The sequence below is a fragment of the Archocentrus centrarchus genome, chromosome 11, assembly GCF_007364275.1.
Source record: "Archocentrus centrarchus isolate MPI-CPG fArcCen1 chromosome 11, fArcCen1, whole genome shotgun sequence".
Classification (NCBI taxonomy): Eukaryota; Metazoa; Chordata; class Actinopteri; order Cichliformes; family Cichlidae; genus Archocentrus; species Archocentrus centrarchus.
Genome location: NC_044356.1, coordinates 19,595,501 through 19,615,507, shown reverse-complemented (window position 1 = coordinate 19,615,507; position 20,007 = coordinate 19,595,501). Strand labels below are relative to the sequence as shown.

The 20,007-nt window shown below is 40.4% G+C and overlaps 3 protein-coding genes across 6 annotated transcripts in view; all 3 read right to left on the bottom strand.

Annotated features, from left to right (window-relative positions):
* Positions 1–178: 178 nt before the first annotated feature.
* Positions 179–15,353, bottom strand: sytl1 (synaptotagmin-like 1). 3 transcript variants are annotated; one of them, XM_030740832.1, is made up of 16 exons: positions 15,218–15,304; positions 13,189–13,249; positions 12,654–12,780; positions 12,076–12,227; positions 11,870–11,975; positions 11,737–11,791; positions 11,617–11,653; positions 11,497–11,537; positions 7,537–7,653; positions 7,196–7,362; positions 6,985–7,087; positions 6,571–6,732; positions 6,123–6,201; positions 5,927–6,026; positions 3,988–4,193; positions 179–2,442 (listed from the first exon to the last, which is right to left on the bottom strand). In XM_030740832.1, the coding sequence occupies exons 3-16, from the start codon at positions 12,776–12,778 to the stop codon at positions 2,300–2,302; spliced, it is 1,593 nt and encodes a 530-aa protein (XP_030596692.1). In that variant the 5' UTR covers positions 12,779–12,780; positions 13,189–13,249; positions 15,218–15,304; the 3' UTR covers positions 179–2,299. The 3 variants fall into 3 exon arrangements, with proteins under 3 accessions (XP_030596692.1, XP_030596691.1, XP_030596693.1); XM_030740831.1 differs by lacking the exon at positions 13,189–13,249 and having other exon boundaries at positions 15,218–15,353; XM_030740833.1 differs by lacking the exons at positions 13,189–13,249; positions 15,218–15,304 and having other exon boundaries at positions 12,647–12,760.
* Positions 7,677–20,007, bottom strand: part of wasf2 (WASP family member 2) — a 28,752-nt gene continuing 16,421 nt past the window's right edge. The window contains exon 10 of one of the 2 annotated variants that reach the window (XR_004020559.1): positions 7,677–7,705. The gene's annotated coding sequence lies outside the window, so the exon portion shown is untranslated. The remainder of the gene's footprint in view (positions 7,706–20,007) is intronic. The other variant, XR_004020560.1, reaches the window with a different exon arrangement.
* cd164l2 (CD164 sialomucin-like 2) lies at positions 17,219–18,940 on the bottom strand. Its single transcript, XM_030740836.1, has 6 exons — positions 18,862–18,940; positions 18,340–18,426; positions 18,001–18,087; positions 17,875–17,916; positions 17,569–17,725; positions 17,219–17,345 (listed from the first exon to the last, which is right to left on the bottom strand). Exons 1-6 carry the CDS (start codon positions 18,938–18,940, stop codon positions 17,330–17,332), a joined length of 468 nt encoding a protein of 155 aa, XP_030596696.1. The 3' UTR covers positions 17,219–17,329.

The window sequence follows — 20,007 nt, the reverse complement described above, 5'->3', positions numbered from 1 at the left end:
GGTAAGCATAAGTATAAATATTTAAAAAATAAAGCTGAAATAAATTACTTTTAAGGAAATTAATATTACATTTACCATCCAAGGCACGGTGATTTTCAAGAGATAGAAAAGAAAGTGCTGGTATTATGGAAGAATACTGTAATATCCCTTTAATCAGATTCATCAAAGCCATGGAAACAGTTCTAACAACTAAAAAAAGATATTTTATATAAGCGATCTAAATTAAGTTTTAAACTAAAACTTGTATAACTCAAAATAACTACATCATCATTACTCAGTAAGTGTATTATAGCCCAAGCTAATTTAAACATTTAATTTGTATGAAATAAAGATCTCCTCATATAAAATGTATGTTTTTACATGCATAAAGGGCATTTTCCAGTATACAGTGCTGTGAAAAAATATTAGCCTCTTCCGTTCTCTTTTTTTCCTCCATATTTGTCACAGTTGTTTCAGATCATCAAACGAAGCAGCACAGCAGCCCCAGGCCATCGCACTACCACCACCATGGTTGACCGTTGTATGATAGGTTAGTCATCAATACGCTTTTGGTAGACCTCACTTATAGTTTTGGATAGTTTTTTTTAAAGATTTAAAATCTGCATTTTTTTATTTACTTGGGTTATCTTTGCCTAATATTAAAATTTGTTTGTTGTTCTAAAAAATGTAAATGTGGCAAATATGCAAAAACAATAAAAGAAATCAGGAAGGGGGCAAATACTTTTTCACAGCAGTGTATATCTGATGACTTAAGGGGCAATTCTAAGGGTCTAAATAGTGAGTTGTGAATTTTGACACATATTAGCCATCATGCTAATTTAAACAGCTATACAAGGAGAGTACATCCACCCACAACCCCCAAAATAAACTGCACAAGGAGTTTAATTTAATTTGTCAAGGATAATGCAACACTGTAGACCTGCTAGTGTTAGAAGTAATTTTCAGCTGATGTCTCTCAGCTAGATATTATATTAGACATGAAAAATGAATCAAGGAGAGAACAGGGACAACCTGTAATTTCTCATGACGAAAAGCTTACAGGAGCAGAAGATTAATACATTATTTTAAGCAGACAGCATTGTGAAGCAGATTTCAAACAGACTGCAGTTCTCAGAAAGAATCCTCAACGGTGAACGTGTGCAGGCCACACAGAGCTATAACGACACAACTATCCAAGGCAATAATAAAAAGTAATAAACTAGTAAACTTAATTAAATAAAGACAGAATGGTCTTACGAGAGCTTAGTGTTTGTTATGAAACCAAAAACATTAGAATCACACAGTGTCCTACAGAAGTTCTTTGAACAACAACCTTAAAGTGCAGCACAGTAACACCAATAATACTGGACTTCCAGTATATGGTGTCAACAAGAAAGGTGCAGCTTTTGTAAAATCCACGAATCACAAATGTTAAGAGACAAAACACAGACACTGACTGTTATTCCAGCTTGAAAAAGTATTGTAAATATTGCCATCTCCTGGACGCGAGTTCTGACTCACGACTCGTGTAATAAATTATTTTGGTGACAAATATGAAGAAAAATAGCTGATGTGAAGGAAACCTACAGGACCTTTTCTTCGCTCTTCATGCCTGTAACCTTAGTCTTCACTGGGCCCTCTGTACTTTGCTAAGTGTGTTGACAATTGTATATAGTCCGACCACAAGGTGGTAGTCAGCTCTTCAGTCAAAAGGAATGGGTGAATGCATTCAGCTGCAAGGATTTTCCCAGTCATTTACAATAATGATGCCTAAAAATATACATATAAAAATAATAATAATACAGTTATCTGAATGAGAATTTCTCACAGTGAACATCATCAGGCATGATTTTCTTAAATGCCCTAAATAGTTTGAAAGGGCTGAGACTGAGCTTGAAATATCAATGAAAGTATTATTTCCTTCTAAAAAGAAAGACCTCCTACCCCTGCTCGTTATATTCTATCACAGAGAAGCAACTAACCCGGGACACTTAGGTTTGATTTTACTTCATACTCTACACTCAATTACAAATGCCTCTTTAGAGCTAGACTGAACAGAAATACACATTAAAAAAGGAACATTTGATTTCAAAACAAAATATTTCCAATCTACTCCATTAAGGCATAATATTATACCACTGCTTTTTGTGTTTTTGTGCCATGTACAGTATATACTTTGAACAAAAGAAAAACGTGTGTGTGAGTGTATCACTGCGACAAAGAGGTTAAATGTTCTGATATAAAGATGGCTTTCCTTTAGTCCAACCATTAGAGCAACATGCATACAAATGATTGCATTTGAGTGCAGGACATTGCTGAGTCACTCAGACCGTCGGGCGAGGTTCGTTCTGATTGGCAGCGTTGCGTCAATCCAGTGGTTTGGGTTCTCAATCATGGACATCCATGCAGCAACTTCCTCTTCAGTGGAGTCCATCCAGCTGACGGCCTCACCATAACTCTGACCTAGCATTAAAGAAACCCCACAGGTGTGGTCATTATTTATGTTGTGGACGTCACCAAAGCTCTTTTTCTTAAAGAGGGCATGGACACAAAAGCATGTAAACTGACCACACTCCCTGCGTGTCCATGCACATACATTCTATTTCCTTGTCTTATTCTCGCCTGTTAAAATAAAAGCAAGTGCATTAGTGTCTCCCCAATTTAGCATAGGCTCACTTGAAGAAGCAACAGACTAAAATTCTACAGAAAATACCATACAGCCATTGAGAAATCGTGACTACAGCCTGCAAGCTGAAATCAGCAGCAACAAACAACTTCGAAAGTCTTCAGGAGTCAACCCTGCCCTCTGAAGAAAAAACTTTGTTCAAAATCTGTCTATGCAAAAAAAAAAAAAAATCCTTCAAAGCTATTACTTCCCACCACTACTCTGACATCACCTTCCTCGCAGTGAGGCATAATACAGAGTGATTTGATCTTGAGTGCTTCCCACTCTGTATCAAGCACAGTAACACTATCTATGAGCAAAACAACACTGTCGGTATTGAGGATAACTACTTGAGGGCAACTGAACTATGTTTTCTGTATGTCATTAGTGACACCAACTAAATCCATCCTGCAGTCTGTGTGGCAGATTTCAAAAGCAACCAAGTGGGCGAGGGATATTTTGCAACAGCAGTAACACAGACACTGCATTACCAGCGAGGTGACCTCGCTCTGATGACACGACCATTTGAAATGTCTGACATGCCAGCAGGCATTAGTTCAGTATGAAGCACTTCACTGTAATGGTGTCTCAACTAAACACCAGTTTAGAGAAAAACAAAATAGATTTTCATGACACAGTCTACAAAGCCTGAGACAGTGCAACAACTGCATTAATGTTCCAACTCTGAACACGGGAAGTGGTTTCCTCCTGCAAACCTATGAAGTATCGCAGCACCCATGAGACACTGCTTGAAAAGCTTAGCGCAAAGAAAAGGAGATCCTGTCAGAGCCTCCAGTCAACTACTGAGACAAACAACAGACAGGGAGACAAGAGGAAGGAATGCAGTTCCTAATCACTCTTGGATAGTATTGCAGGCAAAGTTTTAATGACATATCATGCAGAGAAAGCCCCTGCAATTGACCAAGCTTACCATTTATCAATATTGCATACTCATAACAAAGCCAGCAAAACACACTCAAATTATCAATAGAAGCTGTTACCTTTGTTTATGGTCACTCTAAAGTCAGTTTCTGCTTCTACCTGATTCTGGTATTCTTATACTGTATTCTTATGATATTCACAACATGATTGACTTATATTTATGTGAGCAAATTAGTTATTTACTTGTAACATTAACAAGAAACTGGAATCTATACATAAGGAATAAAAATGTTTTAAAAATATGACTTTATTACAATGTTGTACTACTTGTCTGTACTTCTCTTACGTAAACTTCTTCTATATACTTAAACAGTTATATAGTGATAGTGGAAACAAGAGGTCTTTTTTTAATGTGAATTTAAGTTAAACTATTAGAATGTAGAGTACAGTATAATTCTAACCAGTTCCACAGCTTAGGCGGATCCCTCCCAGGATATGAGTCTTTAACCCTTCACGTTGCCAGACTGTCAGCTCAGCACAGGCCTCTCTCAAGTCGCTGGTATGGAAGCCATCGTATACCATGGTGTGGTTGTAGGTAGGACTGATGGAGCGCTTCACCACTCGGGTCTTCTGACTGCTCTGACGACTTGCATCTGGGAGTATGTAGCTTGTGGGGTGTAGAGCATGTAAATGCAGGGTTACTTAAAGACTGAAGTTTTAGGTATGTGGAATGAATTTGATATTTATGAGATACAATCGCAAAGTTCTGCCCATTAAAAAAAAAATTAAAAACCATACCTGATTTCAATTTGGCCAACCTCCCCTTCAAAGTTATCTCCTTATGCACCTCTGGACCACTTCTACTGTGGCTTCTATTTTTTTAACTGTTATACATAAGTCCCATTCTGACCATGTGAATCTATTACAGGGCTCTTCAACTCCAGGCCTCGAGAGCCCCTGTCCTGCAGGTTTTAGATGTGTCTCTGCTTCAACACACCTGAGTCAAATATAGAAGTCATTAGCAGGACTCTGGAGAACTTGACTGCATACTGAGGAGGTAATTCAGCCATTTGATTCAGATGTGTTGGATCAGGGACACATCTAAAACCTGCAGGACAGGGGCTCTGGAGGCCTGGAGTTGAAGAGCCCTGATCTATTATTTTACTAAGGTTATTTTACCATACTGTGTTTTTGATGGAAACCACCTATTTGTCGTGCTTGTCTGCACCGGCACACAACTGAAAATGCAGGAGGTTTTTTGGACACATCGACAAATTATTATTCACCGCCAGCCTCACTCGCAACTTGCAAATCTATCTTCTCTACCAATGTCAAACTGCTTATTTTGCTATTGACTCTTGTTTGGTGTCATTTATTGGATTGGATGACTGACGTTTGAATTAACAAGACATACTGGCAATTTAACAATTTATTCATTTAACAAACAGGGGCCTCACCAGCATGTGGAAGAACCATAATCAGCCACAACAGCCTGGCAACACCTCCTCATGCTGGTCACCAGCTTGGTCACACACTGCTGTGGGATGTCATCCCATTCTTCAACCAGCATTTATCGCAAGTCAGCCAATGTGGTTGTGTTGGTCACTCTGGCATGAACAGCACACACAAGCACACTTTAAGTGTGCAGTGGGGTTGAGGTCAGGACTGTAGGCAGGCCATTCCTCTGAAGATAGTTTCTGATAAACCCCGCTCTATGGGGACGAGCATTGTCATCTTGGAGGATAAAATTTGCTCCCAGGCTGTGGACATGTGGGATTGCCAGCAGTTGCAGAATCTCATTTCAATATCTCTCTGCACTGAGATTACCTCCAATGATAACAAGCCTGACTGTCAGCACCTGGTACCAGAAGCTCAAAAAAAAAGCGTCAATAGCAGAATAAGCTGTTTGGCAGTGGCAGAGAAGATTTGGCAAGTTTTCATGGGCGCAACCCACATACTCAACTCTGCTGCTCAACCCACAAATGAATTTCCCTTACAAATGTGGCACCATTTAAGGGGATATAAACAGGCTTCCCAACTATATGAGTTATTGACAAGAAGCACTGTTACAACAAAGAAATAATCAACCAAACACAAATTTCCTTACTTTTTTGCGCTAAGTTTAGTACGCATGTTGGAAGCAGTCCAGAGGTGCACAAGGACACAACACTGAATTTGAATTTATATTTGCATCAGGTGTTGTGTTTGATTCTCATGGTGACGTCATGAAACTTTACTTTGAATTTCACCTCACGTCAAGTTTGGACTAAATATGAATATGAGGAACTCTACAATCACTGATGAACATGCAACATTACATGTAATGTGCTGTTTAAAAATAATGCTAGAGTAGATAACTGATGACAAAATATCAGGAAATATGGTGCAGAGCTGACACACCTTCTAACAAAGGAGTCAACAGCGCCTCCTTTGTTGGACAGGAGACCCTGAGCCTCCCGAAGCCAGATGTGAACTTCTCCAGTTAGAGGCAAACCACCACCTTAACACACACATACACAGCCAATGTATAAGAGTCAGGTGATTGTGGTACTGAGATATAATGTGCATTCATGTTGTACGTATGTATTTTGCTAACCTTCATATCCTTCTGGGATGAATTTAATAGAGAACATGATGTTCCCACGACTGCTAATGGAGTCTGGGCTCAGATAAACCTGTGACAGGGTGCACATAAAATAAAAAGATTAAGTCAGAGGAAAAAGCAAGAAAGAGAAAGAAGGAAAAGGGCAGAATTGTGGAAGCAGGGAAAGATTAAGGTTACATAAAACCTAGTTGAAATTCACAGCATGTCTTCCTCTCCCTTCAGCTCTCCCAGACACAAGAGACACCTCCCCACATTCTGTCTCCAACAAAGCTGCCATAACTGCTGCTACAAAGACACTCAGATACTAAACAAATGTAGATGCAGGCACAACAGTGGGTTGGTAAATATTTATCTGGCAGCACTCAAACACACACACTAATTTATGCAACTACACGACTGTGTGTTTGCATGCAACTCATTGATGCCAGGTCCATCCTACCCGTGGCTGCAGGTCCTGCCACAGAGGCTGTGTGCAGGTCCAGTCCCAGAGCGCCAAAGCCACCTCCACCTCCCCGAGAAATACGTTCCTCCCCAGGGGCTCGGCATGCCACACAGAGAGGTTCAAGGTTCGACTCCGCAGCTCCCCTACCCGCACCTTATACTGAAAGAATATAACAAGAAATGCACAGTTATTACACAATAGAGTGACACAGACAAGTGAAGGAAAAAGCATGAGAGCACCTTTCATTTTGTGATGAATAAGATACATTGTGAGTGTTTTTTGTCACGAAACTGTATTTTAAATGGTTGTGGTGCATGCTGCAAGCAACAAGGAGAGCTGAGAGACAAATAGCAGATGGGGGATTTCTGTGATTGCCACTTTATGTAATATGCAAATGAGAGAGAGTCTCACTCTGAGTGTCTGATCATAAACTGGGTTTAGGGTCTTCTTCTTCACCAAAGTCTTCTTCTTACTGTGATTTGACTTGTCTGGCAAGAGGTAGGTTTTTACATATCTGTGAAAAGCACACATCCGTTGTTTGGTTGGTTCAGTATGGGATGGGATATTGTTGATTTAATATGTATTGTCACATGCGCACACACACACATATACAGTCACTTACGGGTCAGAGCGGTTCTTGCGTGCTGCAGCAATGTCCTCACAGCGATACACTTTGACTTGCAGCTCCTCCTTCTGGTTGTCATAAGCCAGTGAGTACTGGATACGGCCCCTCACTTCCACCACTCCGAAATCCCCCGAGCTGAACAGACTCATCATGCTACCACTGAGCTATAACACGCACACGCAAAAGAAAGATCAGCTCCTACGTCATTGTCCTGAGCTGAGTCATCGTGTGTTGCCAAATAGGCAATTAGCCAAATGTGTGTGTGTGTGTGTGTGTGTGTGTGTGTGTGTGTGTGTGTGTGTGTGTGTGTGTGTGTGTGTGTGTGTGTGTGTGTGTACCACATAGCCCGAATGAAGGCTGTTGGTGGAGCTGCTAGTTCTCAGAGAAGAGGGATCTGTCTCTGTCAGGCTGCTCAGTGAGTCAGTGTCCCCGTTATGGTTGTCAATCAAGTCTTCCTAAACACACACACACACACACACCACACACACACACACACACACACACACAGTTCTTATGCAGCATTATAATTAAACACAAATTATCTGTCATTTCAATAAATGTCATTTACTTTTTAAACAACTGAGACTCCTTCACGTTTAGTATACTTTGGAGGAGTTTTTTAATGAATAAAACTGACATTTTCCCCCATCAATATACACTCAATACACCATAATAATGTCTCATTTACAAAAGTACCCAGGCCCATAATTAACCACAGCTGCAATTACAGAAGACCCTCTGGTTGTAATTACAGATTTGAGTCTTCTTGGATAAGTCTGTACTGGCTTTAAACATCTAGATTATTTCTAGCATTATTTTTAGAAGATCCTTTCATACTCATCCAACTGGACAGAAATTAAATTAAACTTTTATTTTATTTATATAGCACCAAATCACAACAGTCACCTTGAGGCGCTTTATATTGTAAGGTAAAGACCCAACAATAATAATAATAGAATCTATCAACCACTTTGCTGCCTTCTCCATGCAGATTTCACTAAGTCTAGTGAAATACAATGTTCTAGGCTTTGCCTTGGCAACTTCAGAGCAATCCTGATTCACTGATATGCTGAAAGGTGACCTGTTTATCCCTGTGTCAGGTTGCTTCTTTAACCCTGTAAAGCCTGAACCATGAAATTATTGCCAGAAAATTAGAATTTTGTGAAACTGGAGTGTTTATTGAACCTCCTATCAAATTTTTTTTTAAAAAAAATTTAAATATCAATTTGCATATATGAGTTTTAATTTGTATCATTTTTGCTACATCTAGCATTTTTGTACAATTTAGTGCACACTGTAACACTGCATGTGTCTGATTGTATGTATCGGGTTTTTCAGGGAAAAAAAAAATCCTCACACTGATGATATAGAGGTCTCCAAAACTCATGGGTCTGGGTACTCCTTGAAGAGTATACTAAAAGTGAAGGTGTCTCAATGACCTCTCTGTATTTGGTTGTATTCAACCTTCCCTCGGTGCTGTCCAGTTTCCCTGAACCTGCCACCTGCTGAGAAGCGACCCAATGGCATGATGCTGCCACCACCATGCTTCTCTGCAAGAGTGCATAGTGGTGGCAGTATCATTCTTCTGTGTTGACCAGGAACTGCATGATCTTGGATATATAGACTGTACAAGTGTATGCTTTTCTAAACTTTATCCAGTCAATTACATTTTCCAGGTAAGTTCCCAGATGTGTTTAGAAAATCCACTCCCCCACTATATAGTCAAACAGCCATTCTGTACTGTTTTTTAAAGTCCCAGCTATAAATTACATCCAACATAGTGAATTACACTTGACAGTACAGAAGATGGGCCCCGTATCTATCGGCCCAGGCAATCATATATTGCAGCCTGTCTGTTGTCAGATATGAATCTAATGTGATCTTCTTACCATTTAAAGGGTGTCTGGTGAGAATTACACTCCTCAGACGTCTGAAGCTAAACATGTTAGCAATATTGCAAGTATGTTGTTAAGCAGCTGTCTTTACACACAAGACCTAACAACAATATGCCCGCTACTGCTTTAAAACAAATGCTAATTTATTGTATTTGGCTGTTTTGCATGAGTATAGGAAAGTCACAATTAATAGATTTAACATTAGTGTATGATTACATAGCTGAAGCTCCAAACTCCATCATGTTTGTATATGTGGATACAGTACATCCAGTACATTTATGTGTGCGCAGATTTGTGTCATAAATCTATATTTAAATGTTATGGAAAGATATGACAATTATAATGTGTAAGGAATTTGGATTTTTTTTCCCTTTCTTTTCTAACTTTTAAGTTGTCAGTTTTTCTCATATCCTCCATCTCTTTTAGCTCCAAATTTCAAGGATGCAGGCTGGGTAGTTTTCTTCTGGCCTTGTTTGATCATCTAGTTTATTCACTGTGTAACTAGTTTATGGAGGGAAGGTCTGGGTTCAGGGTCCTACAGCACAGTGTATTGTTGGCCTCCAGAGTCATATTTAGGGCTGTGCAAAAGCCTTGAGCCACTCCTCATTTCTTTGTATTTTGTTAGGAAAATGGGAAATGACTGCAATGTGTAAACATACATGGAAATACAGTATAAGGTAAATGCAGCAACAGAGTTTGTGCAATTCTAAAGAGCTTGAAAGTCAATTTTTGGTATGACCACCTTTATTCTTCAGCACAGCCTGAATTCTCTTTCAAGCTTTCTTGTACTTTCTTTCAGTAGTTTTCAGGAATAGTTCTCCAGTTCTTGAAGGACATTCAAAGCTCTGCTTTGGATGTTGGCTGCCTTTTGTTCCATTCTCTGTCAAGATGATTCCCACAATGCTTCAATAACGTTGAGGTCCAGGCTCTGGGGAGGCAACTCCATAACTGATGTTGTTCCATTGTGCGTTTTTCTATCCAGGTATTCTTTTAATGCAATGGTAGTGTGTTTGCGGTCATCGTCATGCTGAAAAATTAAGCTGTTGCCTGTCAGATGCTTTCTAAATGGTACTGCATGGTGGATCAATATTTGATGATACTTTTCTGTGTTCATAATTCCAACAATTTTGACAAGATCTCCAACACCAATGACTGAAATGCAGCTCCAAACCATGGCAGGGTCCCTACTGTGTTACAGGTGGCTGTAGACACTCGTTCTCCTGACCTTCTACATATTGATGATGATTTGAACAAAAATTTTCAAATTTGGATTCATCACTCCATAAATGGACTAGTTCTTATATAGCGCTTTTCTACTCGGTATGAGCACTCAAAGCGCTAATACAACACGTTTACATTTACCCATTCACACCCATTCATACAAGCACTTTCATGAGTAACTAAGCTAAGTACTTACTGTCTAACATTCATACACATTCATACTCCAACGCTTGCATCAGAGAGCAATTTGGGGTTCAGTATCTTGCCCAAGGATACTTTGGCATGCAGCCCAGAGCAGCCAGGAATCAAACCGCCAACCATCCAATCAGTAGGTGACCTGCTCTACCTCCTGAGCTACAGTCACCCCTCCATAAGACCTGTTGCCACTGATTTTCAGTCCAGTTCTTGGGTAATTTGGCATACCTCAGCCTGTTCTCTCCGTCTCTCTTTCTCAAGAAGGTCTGGTCAGGTCAAACTGTGGTACCTTTTATATTTGCTAAGTTGTCTGTTGCATGTAGATTCAACACTAGTTAGGTACATTTATTAAGCAACACTAAAAAAAAAAAAAAATTCCTCTGAAGATGGTCAAGTACAGGGACTGGGCCACAAAATGAGCGAAAGAGCAGCTAATGAAAAACTTTAAAAGACCTACAGAAAGCCTGGAGAAATACTTTCAAAATCACATTAAAAAAATATGAGAAAGTCTGGCTCCTTGGAAGCAATACTGTATATAAAGAAATGAGGGGTGGTCCAAGAACTTTGCACAGCACTGTAGTCTTGCTGATTTGTTGTTATGTTTGTTAAAGTTAAAAAAATAACAATTGTTCCTAAAACTGATTCTTAACTGTGGCAACCCCTCTATACTATATGTTGCACAAGTCTTGCTGAGTTTCTCCTTTCCTTTGGTTGCATCTGTAACATAGCCTCATGATTTTGTCAATTTAGAATTAAATGTTCAACACAAACGGTGCATAAATAGATGAGTTGTGAAACTTTCTGCAGCTACTGTATACAAATAATGTTTGAAGTGCTCCATCAGCTATGTCTAATGAATGTATAGACTGAAAAAATTACAAATATTGACTCAGTGTTGGTGAATAGGAGGTAGAATAAAGACCAATTCAACAAAGTGTTTGCCGGAACCATTAGTCACGATAATCTGTGGGTGTGTAGTATTATCACCTCAGGTTCCTCCAAGTGGCCGTTACTTCTGGCTTCACATTCTATGAGCAAAACAGTCGGTTAATTTTACTAAGTGATGGCTAGAGAGGTGCAGAGACAGTAGGGGAGAGAATTTCATACCTTTGGATGATGAGGAACTGTTACTGTGCTGAAGACCCTGTAATTTATTGGTATTTTCATGGTTATTGGAACACATTTCCAAGAATGGAAAAAGGGAAAAAAAAGAATGCGCACACAGACCTGCGACATGGGATCGTTTGCTGTGGGTGTTGGTACAGGTTTCAAATTTTGAGTCCTGAAAACAAATAATTGGAGATGCAGCTACACATAAATGTTACAATTAATCAGTTTTGTCTCAGTCATCCCCACTAACCCTCCATTCTCTTCCTCCTTGTAGTCCTTCACATGTCCTTGAGTCTCAGGTGAGGTGTTGTTGTTGTCTTCTCTCTCTCCATTGAAAAGTCCATTCAGGGGTATATCTGTCAGCAACCACAGAGCCATCACTGGCATATACCTACAGTGGTAGGAAAACAGTCCCACTAGCCACTGATAGTAGCACTTCATGACCTGAAAACTGACCTCTGCTCTTTGTCTTCCTGTGGCGTATGGTGGAGTGTACGAGGTCGCAGCCCGACATCCAGTTATGATGGCGTTTGCTGCGCTCCTCGCTGAACCATGCTCCTGACAGGAAGCGCAGGTGTGTTGGGTTTGTCTCTCTCTGCTCGAGGGTTCTGCATCATTAACAGAGAGATGGGTTAAACGGAAAACAATCACAACCTCCTGCATAAGTCAGCTGATGTACATCAGAAACAGTCGCTGCTGTCACTTCTGTCATGACACTTTAGTATATAAGAAAAAGATACAGTGTGACCTGCCAGGTTCTGATTTACATTAACAATGAGATACTTCAAGATTTTTATCAGATATTCAAAGCAGTGATAAAAACATTTTTACCACAGGCATGAAACAAATGATTTGGTGGGTTTGGTGAGGATGAAAATCACGTTTTGTGTGTTGTCAGTTACCATATCTTACTTTTTGCACCAGCACCAAAGAAAGTAATATATTTTAGAGGACTTATCCCATCCATTTACACACATCGGAAGAGATTTGCAATTATAGTATCAGTTAGGCTCTAGTAAATAGTCACCTCTGACCTTACACGCCCTTCATCACGGCGACGTAACTCCAAGTCACGCTGTACAACCTGCAGGATGGAGGTCTGCTCCTCCTCTGTCAGGTGGCTCAAGTCAAGTGGTGAGTCACCCTGCTTCCCTTCCATTTCTAAGAAAAGATTGTGTTTGCACATTAAACAAATAAACAGTACCTGTCCTACTGTTTTCATTAAATATTAAAATCATAATATAAGCTGAATGTGCAATTTGTCACGTTTATTGAAATGCATTTAAAATCTATTGTTCTATGGAAATGTTTTGTTTTTTTTGGTTTTTTTGAATAGTCAGAAGACAGTCTGTGTTTCAGTGTATCACACAGTGTATACCCCCTTACCAGTATTAAACATTGTCTGCTTACAGCCATGTGCAAAACAAAGTTTTCACAGGACTCTAATCAGTCCTGTGTAAAACTGAGTACACTGTTACGGCGTCCATCAGAATTAAGAGTGGCAGCCAAGTGCTGCTAATTAAACGTTTCAGAAGTTTGTTGGTCTTTATTTCCATGTTAACACAATACCATAATCTTCCTGGGAGTGGATGCCTCAGTCCAAGGTCAGACCACACAATGCTCAGAGAAACTGCAAAAAAAAAATTAAAAACAAAAAAAAAAACAATCTACATCACAGACTCTCCAGGTCTCAGTTACTATATTAAATGTCAGAGTTCATGACAATACAATCAGAGAAAGACTGAACACGTTTGTTTGGAAGGGCTACCAAACAAGAGAAAGCCTCTTCTGTCGAAGAAGAACATGTAGGCAGACAAGACCAAAGTGGAGATGTTTGGCCATAATGCACAGCACTACTGTCACGCCCTAGCAAGCTGTGTGTGTGTGTGTGTGCGTGTGTGTGTGTGTGTGTGTGTGTGTGTGTGTGTGTGTGTGTGTGTGTGTGTGTGTGTGTGTGTGTGTGTGTGTGTGTGTGTGTGAGAGAGTGAGAGAGCAAGAGAGAGTGAGAGTGTTTTCCTTCTCCCCTGACTTAAGCTGCCACTCATTTCTTCTATGAAGCCAATGCTAAGCTGCTTCCACTCAGCAAGCAGCCACCCAGCAGCATAAAAATTGGTGAAAACCTGCTCACTCTCTCTGAGTGTGGGTCTGCTTCAGTCCTGTGGTGAGCTTAGGTGTGTCATTTGTGTTTTTGACCAACTAGTGCATACTTGTGTTTCTCAGCCAGCAAATTAGGTAGATGTGTACTGTGACAGTATGCGACTGTGTGTTTAGTGGTGTGTTTGAGCTAATGGTGAGTAGCTAGTGCCTGCAGTTATCAGCAGTGTTTTCCTTTGGTTTATTAACGATTTTCTTGATTCTCAGCATTTTTTAGTTTGTTGATGTCCTTTGTTTAATTGATAGAGCAGCATAGCCATCTCTTTGAGTTGGCTTTTTAATAAAATTATTTTTACAATCTGCTCTGTTTGACTCTTTCTTTCTCCCGGACTTACTATTGTTCCTCCCCTCATCCCCTAGTCCTTTTTCAGGGATATAACAGCCATGTTTGGAGAAAACCAAACAGAGAACATCAGCTTAAACACATCATACCAGCTGTCTTGTACTATGGTGAAGGGGTGACGATTTTGGACTGGATTTTCAGCCTCAGGACCTGGGCACCTTGCAGTCATTGAGCTGACCATGAACTCCTCTGTATACCAAAGTATTCTAAATTATTTCAAATAATGAAATGTTTGAGAGGAAACACATAATAAATCTTCTATTATATGTGTGTGTTTCTTCATTCTTCAAGTCACCTGAAGCCAACTCATGTTTACCTTGTGACCACTTTACACTGTCAGGGTACAGTAGTACCCTTTGAAGTCGTTGATCTGTTACATTAGTGGATGAGGACGCAGGCTGTTTCAGGTGAGCTTTTTCTGTCTGCTTCAATGACTTCCACCCCCCCCCCCCCCCCCACCCCCCCCCCACCCCCCGCTCTAAATACTCTACTGTACACAGCTTTAAAAAAAAGAAAACTACACTAAAAAACGTTAAAATAAAGGTTAATGAAAACCTGCTACTGTAGTAGCTGTCAGCTAATGTAAGGCTGAGATGGATAAGTTAACCTTCTGCACCACTGCATGTAATAACTGTTATGTCTGTGTCCCCAATGCCTGAGCTATAGTTACTTTTCAGAAGTTAACGCATGCGCGCCACGGTGTTCGCCTGTAAATGGTTAGGTTGAAAACGTCACGTATCGAGTGCTCTAGTTTTCACGAAACACAGCGAATAACAAGAATAATGATGTTTTTAGTATTATTTCCCCCATAAAGTAGTCCTTCGGTATTTTTTGTTGTGATACAGGTTCATGAAAAAAATCTAAAAGTGACTGAGCAGTTGTTTTTAAGACTGTTGTGGCAGGCCTAATTAAATTGCTGAACTTTCCCGACTTGTTTATTTGCACGAAGTAGCATTTAGAGCACACAGACCAACGCACCTCTTCTCATCACGAATATACCGCGAGAGAGGAAACACCTGTCGCAACTTTGCCCTTTAAGATTAAAGATTAAACTCTCTCTCTTCTCCCTTTTATTAAAAATACATAGAAGGAACGGGTTACCTTATTTGACAGCTTCCGCTGGTTCCATCTGGGAAAAAGTTTTCATGAAAACTTTTCCTGAGTGCGGTGTGTTTGTGTACCTCGACGTTTGTGTACTGAGTAAACGGAGTGAACACGCCCTCTAGAATTAGTCCGCACAGGAGCCGCTCTCAACTGTGAAGCTGCGTGTGTGTGTGTGTGTGTGTGCGTGTGTGTCTGAACTGATACGGTGTATTTGTCTGACTGTGTGACATGACTCACACGGATGTTTTACCAAACGATAGGGTGGAGGTGGGATGTGATCTTTCTCCTTGTGGCTGTCCACACCTGTTAAACACACACACACACTGACATTACCTACTCTACTGTGCACACACTCACATGCACACAAATCTAGAGTATTCTGCTTGTTTTGAAGAGGAAGACAGACTTATACATGTAACCAGCCTCAGTTTAAGTTGTGTTGTGTGTGTGTGTGTGTGTGTGTGTGTGTGTGTGTGTGTGTGTGTGTGTGTGTGTGTGTGTGTGTGTGTGTGTGTGTGTGTGTGTGTAGGGGGGAGGGTGAATTCAGAGTGAAAAAAGGCCCAGTTCTGTCCTTTGTCACAAAACTTGGATGGCAGCCACAGTCTGCTCAGTTGGGGAAAGCTTTTTTGTGTGGGCTTATTCAAGCCTGCAGGTTCAGGCTCAGACAGGGACCGAAGCATCCAACTTACCCCTCATGCTGCTCCCCTAAAAACTTCCATCAGTGCTCTGTCAGGTCTATACTGACACCCAGATAGAGTATGTGCACAGGCGACTTTTTTATCAACACGCCCCCGGTCTTGAGCATATCATATTTAATCCCTCTGCTGGTATTGCCACATACTGTATAATCTCTAAGGTGGTTAGGTCTTACCAGATCTTCATTTGTATGCAAGAAAACACACATTGAGAGACCCCTGTTCTCATTCATAGTTTATTCAGGAAATCCAGTGGCATCACAAAAAAAAAAAAAATCCAACGGATCACATTAATTAAATTAACCAACATGAATATTATTTCAACAGAATCACATCTATTTAAACTGTTATATAACAGCAGTTAAATGGTAAAACTTCATGTGTGTATTATAAATCTGTAGGAATCAAATTACATCTTGTCTCCATGAATACAAGTCTGTTTAAAAAAAGAGAGAGAAAATGTCTGAACTACTGACAGTTTAAAAAAAAAACAAAAAAAAACAAGAGCATCCAATTCAAAGTAGTGCAGTACTAGAATAGGGGGGGGGGGGGGGGGGTGTCAAACATAAGTACTGAATAAAGCAGCCTACAGATTCTTTCCACCATGATTTTCCTCTCATTGAAGTACCCCAGTTTCTGCTAGTGAATCTAAATCTGTGTAGTAATAAATGTAGGCTAATTTTTCAGAAGGCACCGAGGCAGAACTGTCCCTGCATCAGCAGCAGCAGCAGCAGCAGCACCAGCACTCCAGCTTGACAAAAAGAGCTATGACAGTCTGTGAGAAGGCCTTTAGGATCTCAGTTATTATAATTGTTATATTACTCAATTATTTAATATACTGCAGGTTAACATCTGGTACTTTCTGTTTCAGAAAAACTCTAGAAAGTTATCAAAATGTACAAAAAGAGAAAGGTACTCCTAGATGATGGGCAAGATGTTTATCATGACCTTGTCTGAACTACTGTCTGCATTTAATTATATCACCCTTAACTGGACCACACTGTTTACAGTTGAAACAGCTTAATTAATATAGAAAAGCTGTTTATAGATGGATAAACACCTACATTTTTGTAGGTTAAGATGTAAGCTTTGTTTTGATTTGATCACAAAGCCATTGCATGAAATGCTCCAGAAATCAAACTCTTGTCAGACTGTGCGTCTAACACACTAATAGTGAACTGTAAATACTACAGTGAGCTCACGCACAGACACTTGTTACACAATGCAGTATTTGGAGAATATGTCCTCTTACAAACACACCCATCCCCCAGGGGTACACACAGGGACCAGACCAAAAATGACAGGGGGGGAAAAAAAGGAGGGTGGGGAGTGAATCTTGTCGTCATAACCAGATGAGTCACCGCTCTGCTGTCCTTCTCTGCCCTTGTCTGCTTGTCTGTCATTTATCTTGTCTTTACTGTGGCTGCTCTCTGCATGAAGACAGACAGAAGTATGAATAGACTGATGGGGATGTGTGTGATCAGAATCAAAACAACACAGCCAGAGATGCTCAAGTGCTTGTACGGTGCAGTGTGTGTTGTTGGTGATTCCTGCCACCAGAGGCTGCTGTGGCACCAACATGCCATCCCTTCACACGTTTTGCACAAACATGCGAGATTCTCCGTTTTCCAACACCTACATGCATAAACTCACATGGGGTCGTAGCTGCTCTGCTCTTTGGATTTGAGGAAGCGCATGGCGAAGAAGCCGCCTGCCTGCAGACACAGCACGAGTATGATGCCGCCTATGAAGCTGGACATGTCGAACTTGGCCTGCGATAACTCGGGAGATGAGTTGGTGTTATCATCACCTTGAGGGAAAGGACAGAGTTCTGTGTTTAAACGGATGAAAATGACTGATTGCCTTTAGGGAATCTTTTAGTCAGTTGTTATGGGACTAAGATATGACGTCTGATTCAAGAGGGGGTGGGGATGGTGAAGCAGAGTTGATTCAATTTACCTGAAATGGCTTCACCTCCTCCAGCAGCAACAGTCTCTACAACTGGAGAATGAATTATGTAACAGGGTTATTGAGGTGGCAGAAAAACACTTGATGTGATTTTTCTCTCTGCACAATTTTTAATACCTGTGCACGATTCAGACACATTGGTCCAGCTACAGTTCATGGCGTTGTCTGCTGAATCACCCCTAATGCACATGCCTGTATCATTACCTGAGGGAGACAGATGAAGCATTTCAGTGTGTTCGTTCGTTGGCTGGCATGCTGAATAATTCAGCGATGCTGTACAAACCAGGGGAGCTAATGTTACAGCTGCTCCGATGATTGAATTACTATCAGAGGTCACGTGTGTGTGTGTGTGTGTGTGTGTGTGTGTGTGCGTGTGTGTGTGTGTGTGTGTGTGTGTGTGTGTGTGTGTGTGTGTGTGTGTGTGTGTGTGTGTGTGTGTGTGTGTGTGTGTGTCACCATTTGGACAAAGCCTCCAGACGCAGCCTGTCAGGTTGAGCATGGAATCGCCAACACACACGTCACATGACTGGGCTTGAGAACAATCTGTAGGAGGGACAAAACCGGCAGTTAATTAGCAAGTGTCAATCAAAATCCAATTGACTGGCCAATCCATTGATCCTCCCACAGAAAGACACTCGTGCATCTTCATTATTGTAAGAGGTTCTTTTAAGTTTGGACAGTATCAGAAGATGAAAAATTTTGTAATGACAACAACAACAACAAAAAAAAAGATGGTTGCTTCCTCTTAAAATCTCCCATTTGTGCTCCTTATCGGCATAAGAAATAATGAACAACAAACCATCTTAACAGTAAATAAGAAATTAGGTAATAATGAGGTAAGACAACAGATTAAAACAGACTGCAAAAAAGAAAAAAAGAAGAAGAAGAATAGACAGCACATGCAAGCTTAGGAAGACACACAAATATAGTGAAATGCACACATTGTAAGAAAATAAAAGCATATGGATGGAGCCATACCTGACTGTAGATACACAGAAGGGATCACGGCTAGAATCAGCAGAGCAGAGGAGAGAGCATTAAATACCACCAGCTGCATCCTGACTGCCACAGACGCCTGCAAGCGACACCTGGAAATGTTGACAGTGGGGAGAAATTGATTTTAAAAACTAAAAAGGGTTTTTAAATTGAAGTGTCTTCTGCTGGTCCTTGAAATGGTTTCCAATAGGTGCTGACACAGAGAGAAAGAGAGACAGATAGGAGAGAGGAGATCTGAGTAACATGAGCAACACCAAACTTGGTTCCCTGGCAACCAACTGGCCCACCTCAAGCCACCTGAAATCCATGCCAGTTTGAACCAATTGATACCTGTTTACCTAAGCAGTACACACACACCTGCATTCGCACATATGTCCTTATAAAAACCTATAAACAGCAACAAATTAGGGTTCATTTTGTTGGTACCTGCACTTAAATGGATGACGAGAGCCTGTGTTTTCCCTGTGGGAAAAGTGGATTTTAGGGATGTAGTTGCCACCCTTTCTAAAGTTGTTAAAATCCATGTGAGGACATTGAATGTCGAAGTTTCAGTTGAACTGATGTTGATATGATACAGGATGAAAAAGGTGATCTTTAAAGTAACTAGAATTCATCTTCATGGGCACCAAATGTCATGTGGATAAATCTACCGAGACGATTTTGAGATATTTTAATGTGGACCAAAGTATTGTAACAAATAGGAGAAAAACACTGGTAACCCTGGAGCCAAGGTCTACAAGGTTACTATAGCTAACATGTATTCCTTCAATATCTTTTGTGACCTTGTAAAACACTGGGTGTTTTCATATATCCAGACCCTCTACACATCTGCAAAAATAAACAGCTTCAGAAAGGAAGGAAAAAAAAAACTTTTTTATTCATACTTACAGTAATACAATTTATGTTCTCACCAAGTACATAACCTGCAACCTAGATTCTCTTTAAACAGTTAGGACCCAGTCAAATAAAGAAAGCTTTTCTAGACCTTAATCTAGAACTAACAAGAGGTAATTAGGCCCTAATTTCCCTGTGGAGACTTCCGACAACCATCTGCTAAAAAAAGGTACACTTTGTTATGAGCAATTAACATTGCAGGTATCTCATGTAAATTTTATTATTGGCATTTTT